This window comes from Chenopodium quinoa, unplaced genomic scaffold (assembly GCF_001683475.1).
Source record: "Chenopodium quinoa cultivar QQ74 unplaced genomic scaffold, ASM168347v1, whole genome shotgun sequence".
Lineage (NCBI taxonomy): Eukaryota > Viridiplantae > Streptophyta > Magnoliopsida > Caryophyllales > Amaranthaceae > Chenopodium > Chenopodium quinoa.
In genome coordinates, this window is record NW_018743616.1 from 2,753,703 (window position 1) to 2,767,883 (window position 14,181).

The 14,181-nt window shown below is 42.4% G+C and overlaps 1 protein-coding gene across 1 annotated transcript; it reads right to left on the bottom strand.

The window, feature by feature from the left end:
• Positions 1–248: 248 nt before the first annotated feature.
• Positions 249–4,842, bottom strand: LOC110683054 (5'-nucleotidase SurE-like). Its single transcript, XM_021859398.1, has 10 exons — positions 4,255–4,842; positions 4,046–4,140; positions 3,556–3,623; positions 3,432–3,475; positions 3,169–3,246; positions 2,935–3,088; positions 1,278–1,430; positions 1,071–1,181; positions 875–940; positions 249–791 (listed from the first exon to the last, which is right to left on the bottom strand). Exons 1-10 carry the CDS (start codon positions 4,638–4,640, stop codon positions 690–692), a joined length of 1,257 nt encoding a protein of 418 aa, XP_021715090.1. The 5' UTR covers positions 4,641–4,842; the 3' UTR covers positions 249–689.
• Positions 4,843–14,181: the final 9,339 nt, after the last annotated feature.

The window sequence follows — 14,181 nt, forward strand, 5'->3', positions numbered from 1 at the left end:
TTGGTAAATGGATGAACTCCTATTGTCTTGTACAGGTAATTATATTGTACAGGCTATGGATTTACGGAAGAAGTTATATATAGACAGTAATATTAGTAATATTTTCGTTACTCAGATATGGATGTGTCAGCCAAATAAAAACTTCATTTCCTTGCATAAAAGCACATAATGGCAACAACCAAGCCCAAAAAAAAAGAGACAATGAAAGACACAAACTGATAAATTAATGCATGTTAAGTTATAAAACATCCCAAAAAATAGCAATGCCTTTCTTTCGTCTTTGCGAAATTTACAGGGAGGTATCTCTGTTACAAGCTCCACACATAAAAAGAGTTATGGTGCATCATTACAACCAAATAGAGCATAAACAAGTTAAGAATTGACGTGCATTTATATCTCTTTAACAATATGGAAAAAGGTCCAACGACCTCTGTACAACAAATAATTCGAATGGCTGAGACTAGAACATGACGGATAATCATTTTCACAAGTAAAGCAGTTGACAAAAAAGTTCAAATTCCAACGGAGATCACTCACACTGAACTACCTAAGTCAGCACATGAACAAATAATATATGTGCTTTCTTCAATCAAAGGAGGCAAAAGAAACCAGCCCAAATGTATGTCGAGTTGTCGACTGTCCGTCTGCAAGTAAGAATATTTTTTACTTGGTACTGGGTTAAGGAGACGCTATTGTTCCCATGCTGCAAGGACTGAAGATAGCCAATTTGAGACAGATAAATGAATCTCTGACTGAAGATCTGAAGACAAGGCTAGCGGTGTAATAGCAACCTGCCATTCCGAAAACACATAGTTCATCAAAGAGATAATAAAGTGTAGCTCTGTAATTATCGACTAAAAAGCTTAGAACTCACAAATCCATTTTGTACTGCTTTAAAATCTAATTCATCATCTGCATCTTCCTTCTCCTCATCCAAGAACTGCAAATTAGGCAAAGAACGTATTGACTACTCATTCACAATATTTACGAAGCACACAAAAGAGCCAGAAGAACAAAGTGATGGGTCAACTTCTGGCAAAAACAGCAGGACATAACTGACAATTACATACCTCAAGACGGTAATGTTTTCTAATTGTTTGTCTGGTCTTTGGTTTACCTGCAACCCCAACAGATTCAACCTCTACTGTCTTTCTATTTGTATTCAGCCGGCGTGCTGCACCCTGGAAAACATGTAACATATACCATAATTGGATTAATATACAAACAGCATTACAGTATCCCGTGAAGCAAAAAAAAAAAAAAAAAAAAGTACTCACAGCTGCTGAGGCATCTCGTCCCAGCTGAGCAAGCTGAATACCAAGGCTTTGCTGATTGGCCATAAAATTCATTGCAGACGGATGTTTGTATGAAGAAATGGCTCGCCAAGATAGACTAGACCTCCACAGGCTCTGCCTAGTCAATCTGAAACCCTGCCAAGAACAGCAAACAAACTAATCAGTTTAGTTGTCCAGCATAGCAGGACCGTTTCTAAATTTGAACACACCTTTAATACATTAATGACTAATGATATTATTACTAACAATTGAATCAGTGCTTGAAGGGCCCTGAACTGCAGGTCCACGCAGAAGTGATGACCAATAACCATCCCACAAAAAAATTACATAGTAGGTATTGCACAAACCAAAATACAAAAATTTTCATGCCAACTTTGTGCCCCCTACCACGTGTCTTACCCTCCTGATTTTCCTGGTACCTCAACAGCCTTAAAACATCAACATAGATGAGCTATTTAACTTGGTGATGCGGTCAGACACAAGACAAAGAGATAAATGGAAGAAAGATCCTCATTACTCCAAGATTATTAAAAGTGAAGAGGCTTTAGATTTTCCACCGATAAGATACCCTCTAATGACAATTAAAAAGAGGCTTTATTTTCCACCAATAAGATACCCTCTAATGACAATTTAAAGCATACAACTCTCAGCATGCAGAAACTCTAATCCAGTCGATAGACATTAATCAAATAACTCAAATCTAAGATGTTGTACATTTCCTTAAACACTGCAGTGGCAATATTGGTTTGAATGGAAACTAATATTCATGATTATGTAATCACACCATGCAGTGCATTTCAGCGAATTATTTGAACACCCAGTTTCAACATTCACAAAAGATTGGATTCTCCAAACCAACATAGTATTCCCTTTATCCAAGCGACATTGCAAAGTTAATTAAATAAGTTTGACTATTATCTAAATCTCTCTACATTGGTAAAAATCCTGAAAACGTACTCTTATAAAATGCACTTTTAAACGAACCTAATATCTTCACATTGTAAGTTAATTAGTTTTTAACAGCATAATAGTCAAATTGTAAACCAAAAAGGAAAAATTTGACGATTCCAGTGGGACAGAATACATGAGGTTATTGCGAGCCAGCTAAAAAGCCGAGAACAAGCAAAATAAAGAGTCATACATGATTTTGCAATCAACTATTCTATCCCAATTTGTGAGGTAGGATACTAGGATGGATAAATTGCCTTGTCCAGCCCTAAATCCCTCATAAATAAGAGTCTGGATTTAACATGTAAGTTGTAATTACCATATCTATTGACATGTCATGCATTTGCAAAAACTAAGCAGTTAACTATCCATGTCATAACATCTTCAATACGGCAGGACGTCATACAACAACAATAAAAAGTGGTCAGTAAAATTAGTTCAAAAGGAAATTTCCGTAAATTCTTCATGTACTGAAAGAGAAATTAAAGATTAAAGAACTAGTAACACAGTTTTCTAAACGCCTGATAGTCTACACGGCTATACCTAGCATATGCTGAACAAATCTCTCCCACAGAGGAATCTTAAATTTTCATTGATACATACAACAAGTTCCATATCAAAATTAGACCAGTGTTATAAGACACTAAAATGGCAAAAGAAGAGTGACATAGAAACACTAGCACCAACAAACCTTGTTTGAGGAAGGAGAATTTGGAATCTCTACATTAAGAAAGCAGCCTTTCGGGAAACTTCCATTCTCGATATCTTTTATTGTTGCATTTATCAATGGCAGGCAAATTTCAACAGCATCCTTGAAATCATTTTCAGAGCTAACATCTTTTTTCCTGCAGCATAATTGATTTAAAAATAATGAAGAAAGAAGACAACCAAAGAAAAAAAAAAAAGCAACAAGAAAGATACTTACCAGTCCAATGACATACAAATTGATGGTACTCCATATATCAATGCCTCTCTTGATCCAGCAATAGCCCCCGAATACAGCCTAGACACACATTTTAAAAGACCAACAGATAAGAACATTTGGAACACAAGGCAGAAAAAACGGGGAGAGAAAGGTTAAACATAATATTATTTTATTTAACCATTTGTTACATTGCATAATGGAATAGCCATAGATTACTATAAGAAAATGTTGGATAGGAAACCACCATTCCACCAAATACTCACATGTTTTGACCACAGCTTGATCCTCTATTAATTCCACTTAGTACCTAAAAAATTTCAGTTATAATATCATAAACATGAGAAAATCGATTACTAACACAAAAGCGATACACCTCAGAAAACATACCAATAAAGGCTTTGACCAAGAAAACAATGCCTGAGATAAAGCTAATGACACACAATCTGCAGGTGTACCTGGTCAAAGTGTAAAACAAAAGACTCAGGCTCTTGCTGCCGAACCCATCAAATCCGATACAATCCAAAATAATAACATTTCAAAGGTCTTAGTTCAACAACAACCAAGGAATTTAAGCACCTAAAACTATAGGGCATCCACAACGAAATGGCCAAGAGTTCATTACTAAATCGCAATAGTCGGTTATTATCACTAGCAAGAAATATCTAAAGTCTCATTAACAGACTAACAACAATGTAGTTTAAACCTTTTTGAACAAATCCAGAATTAATCATGATTATTAATTAATCATAATATAATTAATCTCCAATCAACAAACATTGCTCAAACCAATCACATTTTCCAGAAAATCAATAACTAAATGAAATTTTATCAACAATTCCACAAACAATTAAAGGTTCAATACTAAAAGAAAGATTACCAGAAACTTCGAAAGCGGTAGCGCCACTGATTTCAGCAGAATTTACCTCAACCGTCTCACGAACTGTCAACGAATGTCCAGATGCAGATTTATCACTACAAAAAGAACCATTTCATCAACAAAACCAAATAAAATCACTCAAAAATCGCAAAAAAAAAAATCCAAAAAAAAAAATTCCAAAAAAAAGAAAAAATTAAAATAGGACTAACAATTGAGGAGCACAAACGTGAACATCAAAGCGACCATTACGAACAAGCGCATCAACAAGAGCAACAAGACCAGGCGACTCAATTCCGTCACCATTTGTAACCAAAATCACCGGTTTCGAGCTCGGTTCTTCAGAAGCAACAACAACAACAACGTCATCATCATTCGCAGTAGTAGGAGAACAAGAAGAAGGAGCTTCTTCTTCAACCTCTTTCTCTTTCTCCAATTTCTGGTGCTGTTCTTGAGTAGAAGAAGACTGAGTCAACTCGTTGCCTGATTCGGAAGTTGTTTGTGATTGAATTTGTTCAACATTTTTTCTGGAAGACAAAACTTGCTGAAGATTGGCAACAAGGGAGGGAGGTAAAGCATTTCTTCTGCTAGAATCCATGATTGAATTGATTGAAGAAGAAACCCTAGATTGGGAAGAAAGGAATGGAATCAAATCAAATTGGGGGTTTGATCGGAAGGTTTACTTTCTCTTTCTACAGAGGAGAGAGAAAATGAAACAGAGAGAAATTTTGGGAACAATTATTTTAACTAGTTTTACAGAGGAAGAATGAAAATGATGATGATGTCAAAATTTAAAATAAAAAATAAAAAAATTGAGGGGTGGAATTTCCGACGTGGAGAGATGGATAAATTGGAGGGAGAGATTTATGAATTTTTTTGGATTTTTTTTCTTTTTTATTTTATTTTGGTGACAGTTATTTTTAATGGTTTCCACGTCTTTACGTTGTTTGCTCTTTTGGATGTTTTTAACTTAATTAGTCCCTCTGTCTCATAATATATGACATAATCAACATTGTACACATATCAATATACTAGTTTAACTTTATTGTTATATAATTAAGTATTAATGAAAATTATTTTAAAAATTATATAGTGAAACCTTATATTAATACCTATTTAACAACATATTTTATGATAAATATGTTTTTATTATGTTAGTAAAAAAGTATGGTCAAAGCTAATGCATGAATAGTGAAAAAATTCCAACGTCTCATGTATTATGGGACGGAGAGAGTATTTACTAGAGTGTATCCGTGCCCATGCACGGGATATATGTAGTATATATGTCTAAGGAAAAAAAAAAGTTGAAGTGAAAGTTATCAAAGGATGGCCTGGTTATTGGTTTTTTTTTTATTGAGTGATATGGGTAGTTATGAGTAAAAAGGGTAGTTATTGGTTATTTTTTTTAAGATAAATAAAAATAGAAGGGCTAGATTTTAATTGAGTGATATGGGTAGTTATGGGTAAAAAGGGTGGTTATTGGTTTATTTTTTTAAAAAAAAAAATAAATAAATTGACTAGAATTGCAAGGATGAGAATTTGGAGTGCTGCGAATGAAAGTTGGAAAAACAACTCTTAAATTGTATATAAAATTAGAGTGTACTCGTGCATAAATGCACGGTATATATTTTACATAGTGATATTAAAAATAAAAAATAAAAAATTTAATAACAAAATTTATATTTCAAATACGGGAAAGTTGATTTTGATATGATAACTAACACTGTGGCTCGCGACACCGTGTGGCCAGCTATTATGGGAGTTGATTAGGGGATTTTGCTCCCACCAAACGGAATGCGCCACGTGGGCCAATCAGGTCCTGCCAAGTGTCCCCCAGTTGGACCTCTCAGGGCTTGCCACGTGGCACACGCTTATTCGTCCACCCTGGACCTATTATGTCATGACACGTGGCATACTCCATGCCTAATGGAGAAGTCGGCCACCTAGGCCCAACTTCCGAGGGAAGCTCAAGGTTAACCTAAACCTAGGATTGGCACGTTTCCCGAGGTTATAAATACCTCCCTTAATCCGAGATTAAGGGGGATTACGCAGATTACACCCATTAAACACTCTCACCTAGAGAGACCCAATCACATTAATTTCCGCATTAATTACTCCTTAATCAAGTACTAACTTGACCGTCGGAGGCGGATCTCCAATCATCCGGAGCATCCGTTTGTTTTGCAGGTACGAGCGTCCGGTTCCAGTCTCGAAATAGTAACTCTCCCGCAGGACATCAGAAAACCCCGAAACATTTTTGGCGTCGTCTGTGGGGAGAGTACTTCTGAGATGGCATCCACGTTTGTACCGGCTCCTGAAGAGAGACGTCCCCTGGACGACCCTCTAGTTCAGTCGGACCACGATACTGAGAATGAATTTGAAGTTGAAGCTCACACAGCTTCAGACGGGACCCTAAGGGCCCGACGTACCCGTCATACCGAAAGGAGGGAACGGGAACATCTTCAAACTGGAAGTGAGCCAGCAGGCGCACCGCCTGTTCGGCAGCAGCCGACTGATGGGTCTGCTCCCATCACAAGGAACGAACTCATGACCTTCATGAGGGACTTCAAGGGAGAAATTCAAGAGTTGATCAACAAGAAGCCGCCTGCTCTGGACAAGGAGCAGTCGGCTAAGAAACCCTCCACTTCACGGAAGAGGAAGCCAGTTCAAGGGCGAGAGGCGACCCCTCATCCTAAATCTAGGAAGTGGGAGCCGCCTGCCCTTGATTTCACAAAATACCGTTTTCCTACTCCAGGAAAGAGGAAACCTGTTCGTCATATTCAGGCGGACGGGTCGAGGAAAACATACACAGATGCTCGGCTACTGCTAGAGCAGAAGAAGAGTGACCGATTGTCAGAGTCGGCCTCTACTTCAAACTTCCAAGACAGTCTGCGCAATACCTCGATGAGGCATACTCAGTCGTATCATGAGAGTCAGTCAGGCGGCACCTCCCGTCAGTCCGGCTTTCATAGCGACCAGGCGGTACCAAACTTACCGTTTGTACCGCAACAACAGTATTTTTTTGCAGCCACCTCCGTTTGGTGGACATGCAGCAAAAAATGTCCAACCTATAGACTGGCAGCTACGGTTGCTTAGACTTGGCGAACAGCCGTCGGCCTTCTCCAAGGAAATTACTGAAGCCGCTCAGCCAGCCAAAGTGAAAAATGTATTAGTAGGCGCCTATGACGGCACTACTAACCCAGAAGACCATCTGATGGCATTCACCAACCTAATGTACCTTCAAGGGTTGGATGATCCCACTTGGTGCAAGTGTTTCCCAGCGACTCTCAAAGGAATCGCACAACAATGGTTCGGCAACCTGCTGACTGGTTGTGTAAATAACTTCAGGACGCTTGCTTACTTATTCACCTCCAACTTCGCCATGAACATCCCTGCGAAGAAGACGACCCTTGATTTAGGAACGATTCAGCAGGGCGAGAAGGAGGGGCTTCGTTCTTACATCAGGCGGTTTAACCTGATGAGAATACAGATTCAAGGGTTACCGGATGAAGTAGCCTATACTGACTTTTTCAGAGGTCTCAAAGACGGGTCGACCTTCAAATTTGATTTGGTCTGAAAGAGGGTGGCGACTCTTCAAGAGGCCTTGATTGAAGCGGAAGCCTATATACAGGCGACTAATCTTTGTAGTACGGCAAAACAGTCAGACGGGAAAAGGTCCGACAAAAGAGAAGGACGACAGAAACAGTCGTCAAACAAAGATGAGAAGAGAAAAGAGGTCTGGGCGGCTGATTCCTCTAAACAGCCGGCCCAGAAGAAGAAAAAAGAATTCAAACCGTACTCCCCAAAGTATGCGTTTAACAAGGATAGCCAATTTATCCTAAAGGAAATCAAGGGACGGATCTCAATTGAGAAGCCGGTCCCCATGAAGGGTTCTGCAAACAACCGGAACCAAGAAAAATTCTGTGATTATCATGAAGATGTTGGTCATCACACCAATGAATGCATCAGTCTCATGCGGTATCTGGACCGCCTGGCTGAGCAAGGTGATCTTGACACTTATGTCAAGAAATCTACGGGGAACACTTCCTCGAAAAAGCAGTCGGCCAAAAAGAATCAACAGGCCGACAGCTCCGATACAGATGATGCAGCCGTCTACACCATTGCAGGCGGCTTCTCAGGAGGCGGCCCCACTATTAGGGGCAACAAAGACAATATCAGACGGCTAGATGTAAATTCCGTTCACCAAGAACGGCCCTCCAAATATTCATTTCATGAGATTGTCATCACTGAAGAAGATCTAGGAGGGGTAAGAGGGCCGCATGACAACCCTATCGTTATTGAATGTAAAGTGGCCAACCAGAGAGTTGGCCGAATCCTCATAGATACCGGAAGCTCCTCGAATCTCATCAGTAGAAAATGTCTGTCGAAACTAAAATATCAGACTGATTGCATACATCCGGCATCCCACCCTTTAGTAGGGTTTGGAGGAGGAGGAGTCCACCCAGTGGGACGAGTGGATTTACCCATCCGCCTGGGTGAAAAAGGGGAAGGACGACACATGGTAGTCCGGTTCCTGGTAGTAGAAGAACTCTCGGCCTACAACATGATTTTGGGACGACCAACCCTGAATAATTCCAAGGCTGTTATAATCCCATCTTTTATGTTGCTCAAGTTTGAGAGGGATAATGGAACAGTCGGGTCCCTAAGTGGAGATCAGAGGATGGCCCGAGAGTGCTATCTCTCGGATGTCAAGCCCACTGTTATGGCCGCTGGGTCGAGTGGTGGAAAAATAGACCTTGACAATGTCAAGGAGAGTGCGCCTGCTCAAGAAGCAGGCGGCAAGAAGAGAAAGGCATCCTAGACGGGGGCCGCAAGAAAAGACAGAAAATAGCAATCATTGGCAGAGGAGCGGTCGGATGAATTCCGCCCTCAGCCAGCTGGTGAGCATACGGACCTGATCTTAGATGACTCGCGTCCTGACAGAACAGTCAAAGTTGGGACGACTGCTCTAAGGGTCCTGGGTGACGACTTTCACAAACTATTGAAAGAATACAAGGACATCTTTGCATTCGAAGTCCATGAAATTCCAGGCATCAGTCCTGATCTGGCGGTACATAAAATGGCCGTGGATCCGAAAAAGAAGCCGGTAAGGCAGAAGAAGCGGAACCATGGCGAAGAAAGAAGTCAGGCGGCAGCCGCCGAAGTTAAAAAATTACTTGATGCAGGGTTCATCCAGCAATGTTACTTCCCAGACTGGTTGCAAATGTGGTGCTTGTTAAAAAGCCGAATGGCACCTGGCGAATGTGTGTAGACTACACAGACTTAAACAAGGCGTGCCCCAAAGACAGTTACCCTCTGCCTAAAATTGATAACCTGGTCGACTCAACAGTCGGCCATGCTTTGATGAGCTTTATGGACGCCTACTCTGGTTTCCATCAAATTCCTTTATGGAAGAAAGATCAGGAGAAGACGGCCTTCGTCACTGATCAGGGGTTATACTGTTACACGGTCATGCCGTTTGGTCTTAAGAATGCCCCGGCCACTTTCCAGCGAATGATAAACACTGTGTTCTTTGTTCAGATTGGGAGAAATGTCGAGGCATATATTGATGATATGATTGTCAAGTCTAAACTTCAAAAAGATCATCTGTCGGACCTCCGAGAAACTTTCGCCACACTCAGGCGGCACCATGTCATGCTCAATCCCAAGAAATGTGTCTTTGGAGTTGAGTCTGGGAAATTTCTCTGATTCCTTATCAATCAGAGAGGAATAGAGGCGAACCCTGAGAAGGTGCAGGCGGTCATCGACATGCAGTCGCCTCGTACCATCCGAGACGTTCAGAAGTTAACAGGTTGTCTGGTGGCCTTGGGAAGATTTCTAAGCCGATCAGGCGACAAATGCCTATACTTTTTCCAGGCAATTAAGAAGAAGGCAAGGTTTGAATGGGGGCCGGATGCTGAGGCGGCCTTCCAGAAATTGAAAGTTCACTTGCATTCCTTGCCGAGGCTGGTCAGCCCTTTACCCAAAGAAGTACTTTACATGTACCTGGCCGTCTCTGATCATGCGTTAAGCGCTGTTCTTCTTGCTGAAAGAGACGGCTGTCAGCTCCCGGTCTACTTTGTCAGTCATGTACTTAAAAATGCCGAGTTGAGGTATCCCTTAGTGGAGAAATTTGGTCTTGCACTCTTCATGGCTGTTAAAAAATTGAAGCCCTACTTTTTGGCACATGCAGTCGTCGTGTATACAGATCAACCTATCAAGCGGCCACTGACCACCATGGAGTCGTCAGGCCGAATGATCAAATGGGCCATAAAAATACAGAGCCTCGAAGTTACTTTCGAGCCTAGAAAAGCAGTGAAGTGGCAAGCCTTTGCTGACTTTATTGTTGAGATGACTCGTCCCCCTGATTCTCGAGATCCAGACCAAGTCTGGAAGGTATATGTGGATGGAATCTCTACATCAAATGGTTGTGGAGCAGGCGTCATATGTCAGTCGCCAGAGGGCGACAGGTACGAGTATGCTCTACGCTTCAGTTTTCAGGCCTCAAACAATGAGGCAGAATATGAAGCTTTACTAGCTGGAATCCGCATTTGCAAGGCGGCAGGGGCACGAAAGATAGACGCCTGTTCCGATTCACAATTGATAGTGAGTCAGTATAATGGCGAATACGAAGCAACCCATCCGGCCATGATCAAGTATTTACAGGCGGTACGACAGGCGGTCGGATCCCTTGAAGATTTTCGTCTGACTCAAGTGCCGAGATCAGAAAACAACCAGGCGGATGCACTTTCAAAATTAACATCATCCGCTTCTTGTGATACTCCTCGAACTGTTTTTTGGGAAGTAATGGGGAAGAGAAGCATCGAGGAAGACCCTATTGGAATCCTAGACAGAAGCTCAACCTGGATGGATCCAATCAGGGCATATCTGACAAACGGTACCCTGCCGGATGATCATCAACAGGCGGCAGCACTGAAAAAACGAGCAACCAGTTTTGAAATGATAAAGGGAGAACTTCACAATAGGGGGTACCTTCAACCCTTCTTGAAGTGTGTTACTCCAGAAAAGGGGCGAGAGATACTAGACGATCTTCACTCTGGTTACTGTGCTTCCCATATAGGCGGTAGGACGCTTGCTCAACGGGCAAGGCGGCAGGGCTACTTTTGGCCTACTTTAGAAGCAGATGCAATGGAGATGGTGAAAAAATGTGACAAGTGCCAAAGGTTTGGCAAACTAATTCACCGTCCGGCTACTGACCTCACTACCATTCATAGCCCACTACCGTTTGCTAAGTGGGGCATGGATATTCTGGGTCCATATACGCCTGCTACAGGAGGAAGGAGGTACATACTTGTTGCAGTCGACTACTTCACTAAATGGGTAGAGGCGGGGGCTGTAAAGGGAATCAAGACGAAGGATGTAATTTCATTCATTTGGAAAAATGTCATCACTCAGTTCGGGGTTCCCATGTCTATGGTTTTTGATAATGGTCCCCAATTTGAGACGCCTGTTCTCAAAAGCTGGTTGGGTGACCAAGGAATTGCACACTACTTTGCATCTGTCGGCCGTCCACAAGCAAACGGCCAGGTAGAAGCCTTTAATAAAATCATCTCAGACGGTCTCAAGAAAAAGATTGAACGAGCAGGCGGCCTATGGGCGGATGAATTACCACATGTTCTCTGGGCCATTAGGACGACTGAAAAAGGGGCGACTGGAGAAACTCCATTCCTCCTAACTTATGGTGCGGAAGCTGTTCTTCCAATAGAACACTACGAGCCGACTCTTCGAGTAATGCTATATGACGAAGAGGCAAACTGGGAAGCCATGCGCCTGGCATTAGACTCACTCCCTGAAAGGAGGGGCAACGCTGTCTTGCGCCATGAAATTTACCGCTTGAGAATGACTAGATCATACAACAAAAAAGTACACAAGCGTCCACTCAAAGTGGGGGACTTTGTACTTAGAAATATGGAAGCAGTTGGTAGGGCTAATGAGTCTGGCAAACTAACTCCCAACTGGGAAGGACCCTACCGAATCTGTGAAGAGGTCAGGGACGGTACCTACCGTCTGGAAACACCAGACGGCCAACCGTTGCCTCGAACTTGGAATGTACATAATCTTAAGAAATATTTCCTTTGAATGATGTAAATAGTCAAGGGCTACTTAATAAAAGTTTGCTGTTTCATTCAATTTTGTACTAAGAGGGGCACGCCTACTAACAAACAGTCGGCTACTCTCCATATTTAGTTTTTATTCTTACTTAAGAGGGGCACGCCGCTTGTTTCACTCAACCGGCTACTCTCCCATAATACAGTTCACCAAGAACTATCAAAGGCTCATGGCTAAAATGATCAGACAAGGCGTCAAGCCAACTGATCAAAATATAAAAATTCAATCCGACATGTCCCAACGTTATAGCAGGCGTCCGACGGCATCCATCCGGATGAAATTCGTCGCAGAGAGCAGCTCCCTTTTGGGTGGAACATTGTTCTATAAAATCATTACACGACACCTATACGACTGTCTAAACAAGACAACCACGTAGTTGTTTCCCGGACAAGGATACCTCTCACTTAACTGTCTAATCAGGTCAAACAAGTGTTCGCAGTAACCATCCGTGTCAACCAACCGACTGGACTACTTGGGATAAGAACAGTCGGTATCTTATGAGTTGATAGCCAACAAACATTGGCGAATAAAGGGGAGCAACCGGTACCCACCGCTTGAAACCTCTACTACTCAGTCACTCGGCGACTAGACAACAATCATGTTTACTTGGTCACTCCTTAAAAATTTAGTATGAAACTAAAAAGGTGTTCATACAGCACCTGTTCACACTAGATTAAATGTGGCGGGGAACAGTCGGCCTAGATTGCCTAAAGTCTCTAGCCTAAAAACATGACAGGTAGGAAACCACTTTCCTACTTGGTTAATTTTACAAATGACAGGACCGACTGCCTAAAGGGGATCCAGTCTTTAAAATGGGTCGAATACCGATTGGATAAATGGCCGACTGATCGCCTAGCCTGGAAATAGACAACCAGTCGTCCAGGGGCATAGGCGGCGTGACTAACTATCCGTACCTGTCTGCAACTATCGGCCATGTAAAACAGTCGGTATAGTGTGCAATTGAATATCAGAATATTCAATACTTAAACAAATTTGAAGCAAAACAAAAATATTCATTAAAAGGAAGCCGGTCATTAAAGACCGGCCAAATATTCAGAGCCCCGGCCCCCTGGCCGGGTAAATACAAACAAACGGCACGCAGGCCGTGGAAATAAGACATAAAGCTTAAGAAGGGGGCAGATCTTCAATATTAGCAGCTGCCGCCTGGTCAGCACTCTTTTTGCTGGACTCGGCTTCAGCTGCATCCTTCTTCGATGCATTACCCCCAAGCGGCACAAGCGCCACTACCGGCTGCTCCTCCTCCTCCAACGCCTCGTCCTCAGCAGCCGCCAGGATCTCTTGATTATATCTATCAGAACACTAGCGGTACGTTTTTTCCCAGGAGGCAAAGTCGGCATTTGGGAAGAGGCGGCCCCAATTCATGCGCTGGATTTGAGCAGAGTCTTCCATCATCTCCCGGACCAGCTCTTTCTTTTCTTGCTCGGCCTTTTCCGAGAGCTCCTGAGTAAGACTCTTCTCCTGGGTCACCAGGCGTTCCTTAACAGCCGCCAAGGATTTCTCCAAGGTGTCGTATGAGGACAGCTTTTGGCGAAGAGGTCTCAGCTCGGCCTTGAGATTGTTGATGGTCGCCTCCAGCTCGCTATTCCTCTTCTGGGCCGCCTCTAACTGAGCCCGGATAGCGGCGGTAGCTTGCGCCTGATAATAAAGAATATCAATTGTCAAAACCTCATTTTGGGCAATTTGAAACATTGCCTTATCACAGTCAGAGGCGGCCATAGCTTTTGCAGCCTTTACCTCTTTGTTCTTCCTGTCAAGCGGCTTACGGAGGCCGTTTACTCTGAGCAGGGCCTAAGTAAAAAGGGGAACAGGCGTCAGTTTCCAAACAAAAAAAAAAAAAAAAATGCGTCCTGGAATTCAAATACTCAAAAATATGTTAAGTATACCTCAGCAAGGACTCCTGCAATCCCGTCTAGGTCAAGGGTGTCGACACCCCTAACCGCCTCCCTTTCAGCTGGAGGAACGGCCTTGATCATAGACTTGGCCACCTC